Source organism: Vicugna pacos, chromosome 1, assembly GCF_048564905.1.
Source record: "Vicugna pacos chromosome 1, VicPac4, whole genome shotgun sequence".
Taxonomy (NCBI): domain Eukaryota; kingdom Metazoa; phylum Chordata; class Mammalia; order Artiodactyla; family Camelidae; genus Vicugna; species Vicugna pacos.
In genome coordinates, this window is record NC_132987.1 from 20323599 (window position 1) to 20344254 (window position 20656).

Consider the following 20656-nt stretch of genomic DNA (forward strand, 5'->3'; position numbering starts at 1 on the left):
AAATTTAAATTATAGTATTACAGATAATTAATTTTGACCACTGACTCCCACCTCCCAGTCCCCTTCCTGGAAGTTGTAACTGTTATCAATATGGGCAAAGTTTTTCGTATTAAACGTCTTTATATGCCAGGAACAGTTAGTACAAAAACTTGATTATGGAGTAATTAAAAACTTGAGACCTAGAAACCATTACTACAAAAAGATAGGAAATTGTAAAATTAAGGTTTTCAAGGTCTTTTACTGTGCTATATTATCCTAAGATATAGTGTCTTTTTCTCTCAAAAAGAGAGGAAAAGAGGAAAGAAAAGCTTTATATAAGAATAAAATTCCATCAGAGATTTAGAAAAGGATGTGTGCATAAATATTCAAAAATATTGATTCATGATAACAAAACTTGAACTAACTCAAATGTCTGTTATTAAGAGAATGGATTAATAGTTTGTGATATACTCTTACCAGCCTTCCAACAGAATGAATGAAAGGCATATTCCACCCTATGAACAGAATGAATGGCATATTCATATAAAAACAGGCATGTAGCTCTAAAAACAGTACTGAGAGCAAAAGAGACAGACATGAAAGTGTATACAAGCATTGACACAGCTTTGTAAACTGACTATAACTAAATAAACAAAAAAAATTGTACACTGCAGTTGATTTCCTTTCCATGAAATTCAGCCCCCACGAATCTGATGGATCCATGATGTGAGTGTGTGTGTTTCAGTAGAAATGGGACAGAGGTGTATATTCTGTGTTAATGGCTATGATTCTAACATAATTCCTACAGTGGTTCTTCAGATAGTGTCAGGTTTTAGGAATTTTAAAGACATGTGAAACCATAACTTTCACATGGACACACTTCACACCATTTGTATTCTGTATTGAGATCAACACAAAAGGAAAGAGGGAAGAAAAAGTTACAATTAGACCCTAATGGAGAGAATCACATTTTCATGACAAACCTCTTCTCTGACACAGCCCCTCTCCCAACACTGACAAGATACCTGACCAATCCAGGATGTCAGTTGCTGGTTGGGTTCCAGGTAGAATGTTGGTGTGTTCCCCGGGGCTTGTTGTGGCCGGTGTATCCATGGTAACTGGGCAGAGCCCTGTGGTGGATCAGTGCCATGGAGGGGCTGCCATCCTTTGTGGAGCTTGGCTTAAGGCTCTTCTTTGGGAAGCTGAGTGAGTTTGTGGTGTTGCTGCTGCCCAGTGGCCTGAGTTCATGGTTCACTTTCCAGACCCTAGAAGGGCAGACAGTGGCATGTCTGCCTGTCATCAGCTTCCTGTTGGGTGTCTTATGTACTTTCAGACTTGCTCAGTTTTGTAGAAGTCGACTTTATGGAAAACACAAACAGAAGTTGGCAAAAACGCTGGCTGCATTGATTGAGGAGAAATGCCAACTTATTGACAAGATTGGTGCTGCTAAAAAGGAGAATGCTGGCATGGAGAAATCTGTAGAGCATGCCAGGCTCAACAGAGATTTATTCAATATACTTAGCCTCACTGATACGTGCAGAAAAATGATGAGGGTCAATGTGCGTTTGAGGAAGGAACTCAATTCTCTGGTCCAAGAACTGGTCCAAGATTCCTGTAGTCTAAACAAGAAGAGATGGCAGAGATACTAAAAGTGCTAAAAAAAAAAAAAAAAAAAGAAAGGATAAAAAGAATAAATGAACAAAACAAAACAAAAAAATATTGGAATTCTTAGAACACATCACGAAATGATGACCTTTTTCTATATTCAGCAAATGCTTGGGTTATGTCTTCTTAGTGGTGAAAGAATATGGTAACTGAGCGGAATGTTTAATGAATATTAGAATATTCATTAGGCCTCATTTCTCAAAACAGTGTTGGTGACTATTATACACCAGTCATAGAAGTGAACTTTAAAAACTGCTATAAACATGGATGGACACATTTTTTTGTGGACCTTTTTTTCCGTTAAGTCAAATCCTGGGCGCAGGATGTCTTGTTGGTACAGAATTTGTAGGGTTAAATTAATTTTTTCAACTTGCTTGTACCATTAAAAATTCTCATCTTTGAAAAAAAAAGGATAAAATTCCATTTCCAATGAGGATCCTAATTATATTAAAATGAAAATATATGTATTTAACTTTCTAATGTGTATTTTCTTATTATTTTAGTTTTCAGGGGAGTCTAGGCTCAAACAGTTAAACTACAGTTTTCTTAGTAGACTGGTTAACTTGTTTTGCTTTCCTCTGGTTCAGAATGATACGAAGTAAGAGAATTTCGCTAGAGTATCAGAGACCTGAATTACAGTCATGACTCCATCATTAACTGGCTTTGTGACCTTAAACAAAAATTGATGTATTTTGACAGAAAGTTTTTGTTTTTTTACTGTTCCCTAAACGTTTTCCAATGTTGAGCTTAAAGACCAAGATAGTTCATAAGTGAAAAGGTATGAGGTATGATTACGGCACTTAAAATGAAAATTCTTACTTGATAAAAGAAAGTGAACTGATTTTTTACTTTAGCATTTATCCTTTGTTAAAGCTTTTGTGTTGAATCTTGTAATAAATTGTCGGTCATATGCAAAACTCTGTCTACTTCTTAAAACTTGAATTGAGGAAGGAAATGCTTTGTACCAACATGGCAAATACTTCATTATAATAAGAACATTTCTGTTTCTTCCTCTCATACTTCTTTGTTCATTGTACTGTATCCTTCTCTGAGAAATAGAAACTCTTTGGGGAAGTGCTTTGATTTTTTTTTTTTTTTGTGGTATGCATTGAAGCAATGTAAGCAGTGTTTACAATGTTTAGATAAAAGGAAATTTTTAATAAAATTATTTTAATCTCATAAGTCTCAAGTCAGTTTTCAATATTATTAGTGACATATGATGTTGATTTACTTTTCTCTTAGGGGAGCTTATACACTCTTATTAAATGCAGATATATCTGCTCAGACCGAACATATGCTTTATGCATAGTGTTAAAGAAGTTGGGGATTAATTTGCACTATTGTGGTGCATTGCTTTTTACACTGAATGTACTCTGGGTGAAAACATGAATCTGAGTAAGTACTAAAAAATGCAGTTGCATATAAATACAATTGAGTTTTGGTCTAATCTCCTGATTCAAAATGACCCAGAGAAGGACCTGTCAAGGGGTTATAGGGAAGTGAGGCACTTTTTTATTCTTTAGAATGTAGAAAAATGCTTTATAAAAATGGATTTTTAAAATATCAGCAGATGTAAATTATTTTAAAATGTTTTCTACAAATATTATATGTAACAGTGCTAATGATTATACAAAATATGTTTCCTCATATTGTTTTACTTATTTTTTTTATAGGAAAAGTAGCCATCAAAAAAGAAGACTTGTGTAACCATAGTGGCAAAGAAACTTGGTTTTCACTACAGCCTGTTGATTCCAATTCAGAGGTTCAGGTAAATATTAAGGCTTAAGTGGTAGAAGAGATTGTCACACGCAGAATGAGTAAAAAGTGAACTAATTATACTAACTCATAGAGAGAGAGAGCTTATCATACCTTATTTTAAATTCTGGCACCCAGTATTATAGACCTCCGGGTAACATAGCGGGAAGGAAATGCCTTGCCATATGAAATCAAGAAGAACGCATGTGTATGTGCACATGTGTGTGTTTGGGGACTTATATAAAGAGGACACTTTTTGTGTGTGTGCTTTAGTTTTGTTTGAGTCATGGTAGCAAATTAACAATTTTCTTAGATAGGGAAAAGGTTTTAAGGGAGAAGATGTATTTTATTAATAACTTGGGACTTTGAGGAGAATCCTTAGATACCCGTGCAGAGCCTTCATTCCCGTACTCACCCTTCCTGGTGTTCGCCTCTCTTTTTTATTTGAAAGGATATCATTACTCTTTTTAAAGCTCTTTTTTCCTCTTGCCAAAATAAGAGGTCTGAAAGATTCTATGGGTGAGTGAAGATGTATGTTTAACCATGTAGTTTAACTTTTTATTTTCTTTCTGAAAAATCTGAATTGCTCTTAGAAATTGTTATTTCTATCTAAAAGGAATCCTTTTTTTTGTAGCCCTATTTATTTATAAAATATGGTAAGGATTGTGAAACCATTTCCCGAGGGCACCACTGCAAGCAGAATTCTTCCTCTCTAAAGGAAGTAATAATTTGCCGCTGTGACTCAAACAGAAGTTTAAGACAAGAAAAAAGTCCTGCACGCACACCCACAGATATTTGCAAATAAAGGGCCTGTGTCTCTATTTCCTCATAACCTTTCAAGCATTCTCTTTGATTAAGTTGTCAAAAAAAAATATTTGTTTGCTAAGATCCCTTCTTAAGTACAACATATAATTGAAACTTTCCTCTTTTTTCCACTCTACTCCATTTTAGTATTCTTTTCTTTCCACTTGGTGATAACTGTATTCCTGTCCCAGTTAATCCTGTATGGTGAACGATCCAGGTGAGAGGCAATGTGATGAAGTGGAAAGGATGTTAAACTAGAAGTCAGAAAATTTAAGTCCTAATTTTCCTAAGTGGTTATCTTACTGACCTTGAGTTTCATTTCTATGAAATGGGAATGAAAGTTGCCCTACTGACTTACATGGTTGTGAGAACGAAGTGAAATACCTTCGAGAGTATTTTGAAAGCTGTTAATATATACAGATGTAAAACATCTGTTTACCACCATTCAGTCAGGTGCCCATTTCCCTAATATGCCTTTACCAAAAGGCTGACATGAAAGTTTTGAAGTGCTAGTTTTTCTTTTTTAATAGTTTTAACAAAAAAGCAAGATAAGGAAAGGCTTTCAGAATTTGGCCTGAAATGAAATGAGGATCATTTCAAGATATAGTTTATAAGGGTCCATTCTTTTTCTTACAGTCAGTGTCGTCTGCTAAAGGATTTAAGGGACTCAGCTCTCTGAAGGTAGAAATCGCTATAGAATAGTCTTTATATAGTTATTGGAAATGGTATTAGAGATCAGTCATGAGTAGCAGGCTTTTTGATAGTATGCATAAAAGTCATGTCTGAGATATGAAAATCTATAAATAGCTTTTAACTGTTAGGTACAATGACATTTTTTATTTGCTACGAGTTATTTTCATGGCCATGAGTAACTAACCTTTACAGCTCTTTTGCCCTTTTTTTTTTTTAAGGTTTTTTTTTTTCTTTTGGAGGGGAGGTAATTAAGTTTATTTATTTACTTACTTTTAGAGGAGGTACTGGGGTTTGAACCTGGACCATGTGCATGCTAAGCATGCACTCTACCACTTGAACTATACATATCCTTCTCTCTATAGCTCTTTTGTCTTAAATGATCCTTAATTTGTAAGATCTATTCACTATTTAAAATAAATTTTAGGAGGAAGAGTACATAACACTTTTCACGTTGATGTGGTACCATTGAGAATATTGTTGTTTGGCCCCTAAACTGATTAAGAATACTAAATTAATTTTGTATTAATAAAATTTGAATCTGAAAAAGAAAAGCAGCCCATGATTCATCCAAATCCTGTTGTTAATAAATTTGTTCACTTGCATAAATTTTATAAAATTTTACACAAATATGGAAATACGAGCAATTGATGGAGCTATAGAAGAAAGCTATGAGACAGATTGAGTTCAGCAGAAATGTAATAATTACTATTAGTAATTGTAACAGTATATAACATACACAGTACTAAATACTTAATATACTTATCTCACTTAACCTTCAGAATAGTGTTATGAGGTGTAGGTAGCATTACCTCCATTTTACAGATGCAGAAAATGGATTCGTAGAGGTTAAATGACACCTGCAGGGTCATAAAACTATTTGGTGGAGCCGTGATTCTGTTAGAGAGCTTGTCTGATTCTGAAACTCCTAACCACAGTGCTTACTGCCTTTTACTATTTTGTACTGTTGGTCATAAAAAAAGGCTTCAACATAGTGATTAGAAGAATCACTTAGGAAACACCTGAGTATAAGGCACAGAAGCATAACTAAATTAGCTCACAGAAAAAGGGAAGGACATTAGAAAGTTCCTAGGGAACTTCTTGGAGTATAATTACAGGAACTTCAGTAAGGCCAGTGAGAGCTGGAAAGTGGTCATGCATTTATAGAGGGTTTGCATCTTAACTGAAGGTCAGGTTCCTACTATAACAGACTAGATACAGTTCACACAGTCAAAATTATTTTTGAAAGGACTCTGATTTTTCAAAAACTACACTAAAATATTGGATGGTTTGTTTGCTTTTGGTTAACCACTGCACAAAATAGTTGGTGTGCATTTGGCACCATGGTGAGTGAAAAGTATATATCGTATCTTTAAAGTATAGACTTTCACTCAGCGCAGCAGTAGATAGTGCAGAGGGCACAAGGGAAGTGACACCCACCGATTCATTTCTCCCTACTCATGTGCTCGTTGAGTATATGAGCTCACTGTTTTGTGTTTTTTCCCTTTCCCTCTTCTTTTGTGAAGTGAATAGTTAATGTTTCTCTCTAGTTTCCCATCTAATTTTAATAACTATTCACTTTGCAAAGTGAAAGGGAAAAAAAAGCATTAATGATGAGATTCCACTATATTCTTTTTGTATGTCTGATGAGATGGCATGTCTCTCCCTTTTACTTCTCTCTGTAAATCTGCTCTAGTCTGTTGTTGAGAGCTAAAAAATGCCACATCAATCTTTGAGTCTACTTGACCACACAGCTTCCTCCCTCTCTTAAGATCTGACTCAGTTCTCTGCCACAATTTAGAGAGATTTGGCCAAACTTGAGTCAGATGCCCAGTGCAATGTAATTTGTTATGATTGAGGAGTAAGGTTTTGGGGCTTTGTATAGGCATGTCCCCTAACACCAAGGGGTTTAGGTAGAGGAAATGACTGATACCTCTACTTCAGAGGGGAAAATGTTTGATTTCCTAGTTCTATTTGGCATTTGTACCCAGAAGAGTTGTTAAACTATTGTTGTCTGAGGATCTTCAACTGTTACATGAGAACTTCAATATATAGAATTCCCTTCAGCTCTGGAGTTCTTAGGGAAGAAACGTGTGGAAACTTAATTTAACCCACAAATGAAAAGATCCCATAGTAGTAAGATGGGTTTTATACCAAAACAACTCAAAAACTGCTAAGAACACTAACTACTTACCTTGAATTGTTTCTCAGATCCTTTATTATTGCTGTTAATGTTAATCATTTTCAGTTTTCTTTTCAAACATTCAAGACAATATTAATATTTGTGAGTGCATTTTTCTACACTTTCTTTTCTTTTTTTGTTTTGCAGTGTTTCCCTGTGGTTTGAACTATTCTTTTCTCAACCCACTGAATCTGCCTTCAGACCCCACAGTGGGTTGGAGGGAGGACACAGACGGCTCTCACTAATGTTACCCATGGCACTGTTACTAAGTCTAGAGGACCTTTTTTTGTCCTCCTCTTAAATGATCTTCCAGCAGTTTTGATACTGTTGACCACTCCCTCCTTTTTAAAGAACTTCCTTAATTTCTGATCCTAGTTATCATCCTGCTTCACTTAGTGTTCTTTCTCCATGTTATTTTCCATGTAAATGAAGTTAATATGGGTTGTGTTGGTGCCCCTTCCTATAAATCCTCTTTTGCCTTAAGTGATTTGCAGCCATGCTTTTAGCTGTTTGGTCCTGGAACTATCAACAAACTGGAAATATATTTCCTTTCTTTATTTTTCTTTTTTAGGTCCTATGTTAAAGAGCATACCTTTACATAAAACAATTAAACTTAATCTCTCATATGGAGAAATTTTTTTTTTGGTGCTCTCATTAATTAAGGGTGTTTATCTCACACAACTTGTACAAGCAGTAAATCCAGATGCACTCAGTCACATCCTTTTGATGTAATTACTTAGTCAATAAGTCTTTACCAACAAGCTTATCTTGAATTTCTGGATCATGCCATAAGTTGCTGATGGTTTCATTGAATTTTATTTGGGGGGGGTATATGGCCTCTGTCCTGCTTATTTAAAACAAGCATTTAAAAATGCAGTGAAGATAGCTAATAATGCATATGTCAGGTTTTTTTTACATGCCCAATTAAGACATAATGAGTATAAAGGTATAATTCACTGTTACAGATTTATTTTAAAAAACTTCATTTGTAAATCTGTAAATATGAAATAGTAAAGGAATGCATCATTCTAGATCATAATAAATACTTCTTTAAAGAGAAAACAAATCCATACATAAACAGATATTAAGTAAAACTTTTATTTTTCCAACTGATAGGCAGTTCTGTCCAAAATGATTTGCAGAGTTAATTACTATATATAAAAACATCTGTTAGAAATCTGGAAATGAGCTTCATGTGAAGAAAAAATTTTACCAGTTGAAATATACTGAGTTCTTTTATGTGGAATGGTTGGTAAAATTTACTGTTTTGTGATTAAAAAGTGAAAAGATGTTTAGACTCATGGGGTGTTTTTTTTAAATTGAAGTACAGTTAATGTACAATGTTGTATTTGATTCTGGTGTACAGCATAGTGATTCAGTTATATGTATATATTCTTTTTCATATTCTTTTTCATTATGTTATTACAAGCTATTGAATAGAATTCCCTGTGCTATACAGTAGGACCTTGTTGTTTATCTATTTTGTATGCAGAAGTTTGTATGTGCTAATCCCAGACTCCTAATTTATCCCTCCCTTCCCTTTCCCCTTCAATTACTGTAAGTTTGTTTTCTATGTCTGTGAGTCTGTTTCTGTTTTGTAAATAAGTTCATTTGTGTCATCTAGACTCATGAGGTTTTTAAGTGCGTGCATCGTGTTTTGCCCAGATACCTATGTTCATCCAAATTTCTCAAATTTTATGCATCAGTTCACATGATATCTTCTTTATGGTACCAAGAATATACACAATATAAAGTTAAAATAATTACAGCCTTTTCTATGTGAAATTTTTATAAAAGTAACTGAAATCAAGTTAGCACATAAATCTTCAGACAGTACCAGAGAAATAGAAGTTCCTAAATATGCTGCCTAATACAAATTAATGTGATATAATTGTATATGTTAACCTAATATCATTAATGATATGAAATATAGAGAGAATAATACCTTCCAAGAATTTGGTTTATTTTTAACTTATAGAATATAGTGTCCGATATTTGATTTTCCATTATTTTTCTGACATATATAAAATAGGTACACTGTTTTGTCACTGAACCTACCTTAGGAGGTTGGATAATAAGAAAGCAGTTGTGGACCAAATCACCTTGCATGTTTATCGCCAAATATAGTTCCTTGTCAGTGTCTTAACAGTTACTTCTTGGCAATAATGTCTGTTTTTCTCTAGTTGCCTTTAGGATTTTCTCTTTATCTTCTGTTCTCAGTTTTACTATGCTGTGCCTACTTGTGGCTTTCTTTATATTTATCATAGTTGGGTGTTCCTAGGGGCTCTTGACTACTGTGCCTTAATGTCTTTTTTCAGTTTAGGAAAATTCCAGGCAATTATCTCCTCATCTTTTTCCCCTGGTCTTTCTTTCTCCTTTCTTCTCGAACTTCAGTTACATGAATAATAGACCATTTTACTATGTCTCATGTGTCTCTTACGCTCTTTCCCTCTCTGACTAATCTGTCTCCTATTTCACCAGTCCTCTTTTCAGCTGTAGCTAATCGGCTGTTAAATACACACTCATTTTGGTTATTTTATTGCTCAATTCTAAATTTTTTAAACTCCTTTCTTTTTAATTTTATTTATTTATTTATTTATTTTTATTTTGAGGGGAGGAAGTAATTAGATTTATTTATTTTTAGAGAAGGTACTGGGGATTGAACTCAGGACCTTGTGCTTGCTAAGCATAAACTACCACTTGAGCTATACCCTCCCTCCTTTAATTCTGAATTTTTTATTTGACATATTTTATCGTTTCCAAGGATTGGCTGGGTTTTTAATTTTGTTTTCTATCTCAAAAAAACAAAAAACAAAAAACAAACTGTCAGTTGTCAGTTAACTTCAACATCTGTGTCTCCTAGAAATCTGCTGCTCTTTGTCAGTTTCTCCTGGAGGGGAAGGGGATTTGGTGTTATGGCATGCTCCATAATTTTTGGTGGAATGCTGGGCATTGAAATATGAAATATTTTAGAGATAATTTGAAGTTCTGAATGATATTTTTTTCTTCCTCCAGAAAAGATTTCCTTTTGTGTTTGGCATATGGTTAGGCTGGAGGCAGATCACCTTAATCCAGTGAGGAATTTGGCTGATTCCAGGCTTGGGTTCAGTCTTTGTAAAGGCTGGTCTATGTTATTCATCCTTACTATTCTCACATAATCTTCAGTCCTTCGAAAGTTCCAATAGAAAGCCTAGGTATTACCAGAGCTACTCTATTTTGGTAGGACCCAGACTCCCGCTTTAATCATGCCCAGCATGAGATTGTGGAAAGCTTTGAGTATACTTCTCAGCCTCTCAGGCCGCTGCTGAAGTTAGGGAGTTCCTTTCAACAGGCTTCTGTGAATGCTCCACCAGCAACTTCTGTTTACATCTCATTGGCCAGAACTATATCTTACGGCTATCCTGAGCCGCTATCCCTGGCTTCAAGGGAAACTAGGAATTGTTTTGCTGAACTCACCTCCTCGCCACCCCCCCAAAAAAAACTTGTTTTGCTATAATCCAAATTTATAAAATGGTGACAGATGTAAGAAAGACTGAACTTTTGTGTGAATGTATAAGGAATACTAAATACTTTTTCTAAAATATTTTCAAATTTGTATTTCTAACACTGAAAAGTAGATTCAAATAATTTTTAAAACTTTTTGTTCATTTTTCTTTACTAGAAAGTAAAACACATTGGTAGTAGAACCTTTAAAAATCTAGATGAACAGAAAGACAAAATTTGAAATCCTAACCACCAAAGGTAACTTCTATCAGTGTTTTGGTAGATGGCCTTGTAGTAATTTTACATAGAAGTATATATATATATATGTATATATATACACACACACATACATACACACATATATATATCATGTTTTGTTTTTACAGATTAACATTGTATTGTACACCCTATTCTTTTATTGAGTATCATGTACATATTTCCATATTAAAGTATATAATGAGATAGTGTTTTACTGTTTATAAAAAATAATTTCCTTAATTTAACTCATAATGCTTTTTAATTTTAATGTTCCACCCTAATAGTGTGTGTCTTGTGTTTGCTTGTTCTGTCCCCACTCTTTTCTTGACCAGGTTAATACATAATTATGCTATTTTTGACTAATACCAAAGGAATGTTCTGTTTAACAGCCAGTGGGAGTAATGAACATATTAGGTAGGCTCTGACTCAGTGATAATGATTCCTAGTGGAACCCCATTAAATGTCTTTTTATTTCTAAGCTTGACTTGATGTAATGCTATGATTTTTAGTTGTGAATAAAGTTATTATACTTTTTCTACCCTATTTTAACAGTTTTTGTTATTTTAAAAATAGAGTAGATCCTAGACATTTCCTGAGAAATAGCTGGGAGCACCTCGGTAGTACACAGTTTCTACCATAAAATACATGTATGTTAAAAGTAAAGCTGTTTTGAGATGCAAATGTTGGTGCAGTTGTCTTGACTCACTCACTAGTCGCATGACACACATGCTCGTGTGACAGCAAGTATGATTCAGGATTCTAGTTGGGTAATATTTTAAGTAACTACATATTATGGACCTTCTCAGGGTCACTCTTGAATAGTAAGGGATTGTAAATATTAAATGCAGGACTAATGAAAGTCTTATTTTATAAATTATATATGATTTTATAAATATTTGTGCCTAGATTTTTAATGGAAGATTTGCTTGATATAGTTCCAATTCCACCTAACTGCTAATTTTACCACCAGTGATGCCTTCTTTGTTTTTTGGAGCTTAGCTTTTCTCATGCAGACTTTTGTGTTGTGATCCACTAGTATTTATTGCACGTCTATCTAACCCTGAGCTTTGTAGTTAGTGGATCTCAGAATGACTCTTGTATAAAATATCCCCATTAAAAATAGGCTGATTCAGGTTGTATTTCTGTGACTGTCTGAAAGGGGTTGTTCCAAAGAGTAACAATGATTGTATAATGAACTTTCCTACCTCTGATGGAATTACTTGTGTCATTAGTCCCTAGATTTCACACCCCTGAAATCTCCAGTTGGCAGTGTAGGAATTTGTCTTGTCAACTGGGTGGAGGTAATCTAGCACTGACTCTTAGCCAGTTCAGAATTGCTCATCACCAGTGTCAGTGTAGAAATATGAAGCTCTAGATTATATTGTTCCCAAGCCTTTGTTTCTTGGGAAGTTGATAATTTATTTGCTTTAAACTTATACTACTGAATGTTTTAAAAATCCATTCGTTAAAGCTGTTTAAGAAAATATACTCCTTTATTTTCATTTTCAGTGTCCCATTTTTTTCATCAGTGCTCTTAGCCATATATTACCTTTTATTTATTATTTCCTCAACTAGAAATTGAGTTCTTATAAGCAGTAAGTGTGTCTTAGATATCTGTGGATTCCTATGCACTCCCACAGTGCCTCCTAAAATATAGTAGATTGTCCATCAGTCTTTATTATTTGAGACAAGTAAGTGTTGACAAATTGAATCTTATTAGCTTTAACTTAGTTTTAGTTTTCTTGTTTTAGAATTGTATGATTTCTCTGTCTTTTAATGATACTACCTGTATACTCATAGATGATTTATATTTTCTGGAAAAAACAGCCTACATCTTGTAATTTGTTAAATTCACAATTTCCTAAGACATAACTGTTATCTTTCTTTTCAATCCATGATAATTGAGATAAATATTTGTTGAAGTGGACATAAAATTCTTAGATTTGAATCTGTGTTTGATGTGAACATTTGCTTATCTTTCAGATTTTGGTCTACATTGTTGATTATTAGTTGTTTAACAAGTACTCAGTGTGGGAAAAGCATGTGCTACGTATGGATCACTAATATTTAGTTAGTGGATAACTGAACATTATGGCTACCATTTGAAAAAGTGCATACGTTTCATTAATACTTTGTCAATAAAATAGACTTCTCAGTTTATAAATTTTTTTTGTCATTATAGGGTAAAGTTCACCTTGAATTAAAACTGAATGAACTGATAACAGAAAATGGAACTGTGTGCCAACAGCTTGTTGTACAGTAAGCATATTTCTTTTACCAAAATCAACTAGAAATAATGCTCCATTTTGTAGTCTTTGAATCTTAAGCCAACTCCTATTTTAAATACTTCAGAAACTTTTTTCAGAAATGAACTCTGCTATGCCATTCCTTTGTTAAATTGATTTCCCATCTATTTTCTTGCATCTAGTCTTCTCAGGTTATGTATGATGAGTCATTAATTCATTCAACCAATATTTGTTTAATGTGGGTTAAATGATAGGTGTAGGGTGTTGTTATAGGATCACACACAAACATGTGAAACTACCTGGCAGGAAGGAGTTGGAAAGGAGTCCTAGTAGAGAGCCTCCAGAAACTGATGCATACAACAGATACAGCAGCATTAGGGACCTTGGGGCTAAAACTAAATGTGCACCTTGAGATTACCAGTATTGGTTCTCACCTACTGTGAATTCCCTTTTGCCTCTTTTGCTCTCGTTTTTTATCACCCAGATTCTAATCTTCTAACTGTTTGGGAAATCTGATCCAGCCCAATCCCCTGCCTTTTCCCTCCCACCCAAACCCTTCCTCTGTGTTATCAGCAAACTACTGGGACATCCTTGACTTCTGAATGTTTCCTCTATCTTTTTCTTAACTGATATCTGGACATCCCCTGAAGTACACTTTCCTCTTCTGCCTTCTAAGTCTGAGGCTGTGTATTCTACCGTAGCCATATACCTCAGAGTAGGAGTCAGTATACTAAGGACTAGCCTCATTATTACTCTCCGGTTGCTGCTCCAGACTATAATTTATTCTCCTAATTATGAATACCCCGGCTCCTTTGAGGTATCTCTCTCATAAATGTATATATTTATACTTATGTGCTTATGCACACACACACAAAATACTATGTTTAATATTACTTACTTAACCTTTTCTGAACTCTTTTAAAGAAAGTTACATGTATCATGACCCTTAATATATCAGTGTGTACTTCCTAAGAATAAGGATAGTCTCTTGAACACAATACTTAAATATACTCTAGTACAATTATCAAATTCAGGAAACTTAACATTGTTACAATAAAAGTATAATCTATAGTTTTAATATTTCAATACTTTAATGTACAGTTACTATATTTCACTTTTGTCAACTGTCCCAGTAATGTCCTTGAAGACATTCTTTTTCTCTCCAAGAAAGAATATAGTCCAAGATAATGTATTATTTTTTTTTAATTTTTTTTTTTTGGCAGGGGGAGGTAATTAAGTTTATGTAATTATTTTTAGAGGAGATGCCGGAAATTGAACCCAGAACCTTGTGCATGCCAAGCATGTGCTCTACCGCTTGAGCTACACCCTCCGCCCCCATGTATTATGTTTAGTTGTCATGTCTCTTTAATCGCCTTAACCTGTAACAGTTGTTAGCTTTTTCTTTGTCTTTTATGGTATTGAGATTTTTGAAGAATATAGGCCAGTTATTTTTGAATCTTCCTCAGTTTGGATTTACCTACTAAAAGCAATTTAAGATTTGTTTGCAGTTTTTTCCCCTCGACTGAGAGCATATAACGAAAGTATTTGGATTGGTCTGCCTTCTTCTGCTCTCTCCTCTGCTCAGTTTCATTATGTTGTGTTATGAAATATAGTTAGGTGGATTGATTTGGTTTGTTTGCATTTAGTTTATCGTTATTTTCTCCTGTCCTTGTTGGTTTACTTTTATTTTTTGAATATGCAGAATATCAGCATGACTTCAGAAGTCAAAGCTATATGAAAAGGGATCAGTCAGTCCCCTCTCCCTATTCTTAGCTCTAGGCAGCCATGAACTGATTTCTGACCCTATAGTTTTATCCTTTTCCAAAATGTCATGTGAACAGATTCATATAATATATAGTCTTTTGTGTCTTCCACTTAGCATAATGCTTTTGAGACCAATCCACATTGTATAGCAGTTGTTCATCCTTTTTTAGGTATTATTTTGTTTGTTTCTTACCATAATTTTGTAGATACTGTTGTCCTCATTTACAGATGACTAAATGATGCACAGATCGGTTAAATAAGCCCAAGTTCATACAAGGAAAGTAGAACCTAGATTTGAACTCTGGTAGTTTTTTTTTTTTTTTAAACTTCTGAGACAATCATAGATTTACAGGAAACTTCAAAGTGCAGAGAGGTCCTGTGTACCCTCTACTTAGTTTCCCTCAATGGTCCCATCTTGTGTAACTATAATACAATATAAAAACCAGAAAATTGACATTGTACAGTGTACAAAGTATCATTTTTATCACTTGTGTAAGTTTGTGTAACCACCACCACAGTCAAGATACATAACTGTTCTATCACCATAGAGATCTCCCTTCTGCTCCCCCTTTATAGTCACACCTACGTCTTTCGCCACCACCATCACTAATCTTTGGCAGCTCTAATCTTTCTCTGTATCTACCATTTTGTCATTTCAAGAATGTTATGTAAATGGAATCTTATAGTACATAACGTTTCGAGATTGGCTTTTTACCAATCAGATCCATCTAGTTACTGTGTGCAGTTTCTTCTAGATAGAATATAGTTGGGTCACTTTTTTAGATCCACTTTGGCAGGTTCTTTTATTTGGTGAATTTATACCATTTATTTTTAATATAATTATTGATATGTTAGGCTTAAATCTGCCCTTTTTTTTTTTTTGGTGTTTTCTGTCCCCTCTATTCTCTTTTCTATATCTGTCCCCTCTGTTTCTTTTTCCTATGAGTTACTTGAAGATTTTTTAGAATTCCATTTTGATTTATCTGTAGTATTTTTTTAATCTATGGTATATGTCTTTGTATAGTTTTTTTAGTGTTTGCTTTAGGTATTACATTGTACATTTATAGTAAGTAATCTACTGATGTTGACGTTATACCACTTAGAATAAAGTGTAGAAATCTTACCTTCTTTTAATCCTTTTACCCTCCACCATTTGTAATATAATTGTTTTAAGTATGTCCTGTATATACAGTGAGAACCACTCACATAGTGTTACAGTGTTTCCTTCAGCCATCTAACACAATTTAGAAAAGAAAAAAAGAAGGGAATTCTAAGTCTGTTGTATTTACTTATATTTTTGTTCTTTCCATATTCTTTCCTTCTGTCATTTCAAGATTCTTTTATCACTCTCTTTATATTTAGAGAATATTTTTGAGAGTAGGTTTACTGGTGATAAATTCTCTTAGTTTTCCTTCATCTGAGAATGTCTTGATATTTTTCTTCATTCCTGAAGGTTGTTTTCACTGGATATGGAATTCTTGGTTGACAGTTCTTTTTTTTCAGCACATGAAAAAATCGACCATTTCCTTCTGGCCTCCATGAGAAAGCAACTGTCATTCAAAGTGTTTTTCCTATGCAGGTATTCCTATATTTCTCTCTAGCTGCTTTCAAGATTGTTTTCATTGTCTTTAGCTTTCTAAGTGTTTTAGTTTGACTACCGATTTGTTTGGGTTTATCCTGTTCAATATTGGCTCAGCTTCTTGAATCTATATTCTTATATCTTTTGCCAAATTAGGAAAATTTCCAGCCATTATTTTCTTGATGTCAGCCCAGCTGGTCTTCTCTCCTCTCCTTTTGTGACTCCAATGGCATGAGTGTTAGATCTGTTATTTTCCCACAGGTACCTGAGGCTCTGTGCCTCCCCCTTTTTTCCCCCAGCATATTGTTGGAATATGCTGTTCTGTTGTTTATATTGGGTTGTTTCTATTGTTCTGTCTTTAAGATCACTGATTCTTTCCTATGTCCTCTCCATTCTACTGTTGAGCTAATCTAGTGAATTATTTTTTTGTTGGTTATTGTAGTTTTAAGTTATAAAATTTCCATTGGTTCTTACTTATGTCTGTATTTCTTTAGTGAAACTTACTATTTTTTTGCTGAAACTGTTTTTTTTTGCATTTATTTCAAACATGTTCATAATTGCTCATTGAATCATTTTTATGATGGGCTGCTTTCACGTTTTTGTGAGGTAAGCCCAACATCCATCCTATCTCAGTGTTGTCACATACTGATTTGTCTTTTCTCATCTAAGTTGGAAATTGTTTTTTTTGTATGATGAATGGTTTTCAGGTCTGTCCTGGACATTTTGGATATTATGTTACGAGACTTTGGATCATCTTTAAATCTTCTGTTTTAGCCAGACTCCTCTGACACTGCTGGTGAGGGAAGAGGAGACCCTTTTTATTACTGTCAGTCTAGAGGTAAAAGTCCAGGTCCCTGACTCAACCACTAGTGATACTTCGAAGGAAGAGTGAGAGGAGTTCCTTGTTACTACTGAGTGAGGGTGGTAGTTCAGGCTCTCCCCAGTTCCTTCCTGTTTCCACTCTGGCTGGGATGGAGAGGAGTACCTCATTATTGCTCCATGTGTCCTCCACTGACACCCTGGTTGTGGGGAGTTGGTTACCCCTGGAAAGTGGTAAAGTCTTGCCTTCCCACTCAGCCTTCTCTGACACCACCCTAGCATGGAGGGAGGGGCGTGCCTCATCGTTCCTCAGCGGCCAAGAATGTCCAGGCTCCCGATGTGCTCTCTACTGACACCGTGGAAGGAAGGGGCTCGTTACAATCTGTCAAAAGTAGAAGTCTAGGCTCTCCCCTCAACCTTTGGCCTTTATTGTTGGGGATGAGGGTGGAGCCACAGTGTTTTTCATGCTGTTTGATTGGAGTAGGTGGTTATTGTCTTAAAATGGTTTCCATCTTGCAAGCGGCCCAGTTCCTGGTCCTTTAGCTAGAGAAAGCTAGCTTTTCTTAGGGCATTTTTTCTCTATGCCCATTGGTGTCTCTGGTTTGGTGCCTTCTCTAGCACTCAGTCTGGGCTATATAAAGCATAAGAAAGCCCGGAGAATTCACTGCTGAATCTTTCTTTGGGTCCCACAATCTCTAGTTGACTTGCCTTTTTCTCTTCACTTTTCAGTTTTCTTATGTTTGTTTTATGTATAATATCCAGGGTATTTAGCTATACTTAATGGGAAGAAGAGGGAGGTATACATCTACTCCATCCTGTCCTAGAACTAGAAACTAGTTTATTTCTTTTTATTTATGAATGCTCTTCCTTTGTATGGAATTTGTTTACCCATTCACCAATTGATGAATATTTGACTTGTTTTTAGTTCGAGGCTATTATAAAGAAAACTGCTGTCAGTGTTCACAAGCATGTCTGTCTGTGGACATACGCTGGTCTGCATTCTTTCCTTTTTTTCCCACATAAGCCTTCGCTGTCCATGCTTACAGCAACAGAGCTCCAGTAGTAGCTTTGTGGAATTTATTGCTGATTTCTCAACTTTAGAAGTATTTTGAAAGTTTGTGGTATTCTGTTTCTCAACAATGTTGAAGGCATAGTTTCGTCGTCTTTGTGCTCCTTGCTGAACACATACTTTTGGGGAGTACTGTGTGAAAAGATTCACATCCCAGCAGTTGCTCTTATCCTCTAGATCTGGAAGCTCCCCACTGCAATATTTCTTGAACTTCAGGAAGACCTCAATCCACTGATCTTTACCACATTCTTACCTGCTCCTATTTTAACTTCCCTTGGATCTTTTTCCATGGTCTGTCACTGTAGTCATTGTCTTACAGGTTCGCTAACCTCCCCTGCTCTTCTCTTTATCCGTTTTTTATTTATATAGGGATATATATTCCTCAACCTCTCCGTGTTCAGTCTGCACCTTAATATTGCTAGAGAAAAATCACACAGAAAGACGGATTTTATTTTAAATTCATGATTGCAAACCTCACATGGGTACTTACAACTACCATGGCATTTTACTGTGCTCCTCTAATACATCTATGAGATTCTCCATCATTGTAGACTGTAAATTGGTTACATTTTCCTGAATTCAAGTCACAAACCTGTCTTGGCATCCATCTTTTTGTCTTTATGTTATAGTAGAGGAAGTACCTCTTCTTTTGTTGGGAGTGACCTCTTCCAACTAAGCTCTGGATTCTGTTTCCCATACTCAAGGACTTTGCTCCTTCAGTTTTTCCTTCTGTTTCATCAGCTTTACCCTCTTACTTATATTGTTCTCATCAGCATGTAAACATGTTCTAGGATCTCCCATTCTCAAAGACATGCCTTCCCAGACCTCATCTCCAGCCCCCTTCCTCAGCTACCATCCCCATTCTTTGCTCTCCTGTGAAGGCAGACTTCTTAAAGTAAAATTGTCTAATAGATATAGGAGGTGTATGTGCATGCGTGTGTGTGTGTGTGTGTGTGTACGTACACACTAGCTCTGTTTACTGAGAAGGCCTGGAAGCAATGTCATCCCGGTAGCATGCATATATTTAGCATCCATATCTTGGTTTCTAAATATCATTCTCCAGTCAGCGCTGTCCACCAGATCTTTCTTCAGTCTAACGCTCTCCCAACTGAGCTCTTTCGGCCGCTAGATCTTTCTGTGATGATGAAAATATTTCATGTCTTAACTGTCCAATACAGTAGCCACTGGCGCATGTGTGACTATTGAAAACTTGAAATGTGCTTAGTGTAACTAAAGAACTAAATTTTAAATTTCATCTAATTTTAATTAATTAAAATTTAAATAGCCACACATAGCTATGGCTATAATATTAGAGTTGCTCCAGTAAAAAGAACCTGGCCTTTTTTTTTTTTTTTCTTTCAGCAGTGCCTATTTTCTGGGTTTGGACAGGGAAAATATAAGGTGAGCCCAGAGTCGCTATGGAGTCAGAGAGTGAGGAATTGCTCGAAAAATAATGAGGGCATATGGAAAGGACATTGAAGCCAGCTTGAAAGAGCTCCAAATAATCAAATCTGGGACAATTTGAGCATCAAAATAAATAATGATAATGATGGATTAAAAACTATAGAATAAAACCAATATCCATGAGCCATTGCTGATATAACAAATACATGGGGGGACAAAGGACTTTTTCCTTATAGTAGAATTCTAAGTGATGAATGTAGGATAAATGATGGAAATAGAAAAATAACTATTAGCAAACACTACAATAATAATTAGTACAGGGTCACACCATCATAGATGCTCAATAAGTGGGCATCAGCATAATGACAAACAGCATATTTCCATAGTCTCAACAAATAACCCTATAAAATGGTGGTTACCACCTTAACTGAATGATCAAAGTTAATGTCTGTGGTAATGAGATATTCTGTACCTCCTGGTATGTTGCATTGAGGACACCGGGATGCATAACCTCAGTCTAATCATGCACAAACATCAGACAAATGCAATTTAAGAAATATTCTTCAAAATAACTGGCCAGTTGGCAAGATCGTGATGCAAAGAAGGAAAACGAAGGACCTGTTTTAGGATGGAGGAGCCTAAGAAGACATGACAGCTAAATGCAATTTGAGATCTTATATTGCATCATGGACAGAAAAAGGACATTGATGACATTTAAGTAAGGTTTGTAGATTTGTTATATAATTGTTAACTAACATTGTATCAGTGTTAGTTTCCTGTTTCTATAATTCTACCCTGGTTACACAAAATGCTAACATTAGGTGATAGGTATATAGAAACTCTATATATTGTTTTTACAACTTTTTAAAAGTTAGAAATTATTTCATAATAAAAAGTTTAAAAAAATTGTCTGCATCTTATGCATTCAATCCTGATTTTCTTTTTTTTCCCTAGCTCCA

General features: G+C 35.0%; 1 protein-coding gene across 3 annotated transcripts in view; it reads left to right on the forward strand.

Annotated features, from left to right (window-relative positions):
• Positions 1-20656, forward strand: part of RASA2 (RAS p21 protein activator 2) — a 111436-nt gene that overhangs the window by 35577 nt on the left and 55203 nt on the right. For 2 of the 3 annotated variants that reach the window (XM_072958409.1, XM_072958420.1), the window contains exons 4-5: positions 3318-3412; positions 12999-13075. In XM_072958409.1, the coding sequence (XP_072814510.1) occupies positions 3318-3412; positions 12999-13075 (172 nt within the window). Of the gene's footprint in view, positions 1-1096; positions 1186-3317; positions 3413-12998; positions 13076-20656 lie in introns of those variants that run through there. The other variant, XM_072958422.1, reaches the window with a different exon arrangement.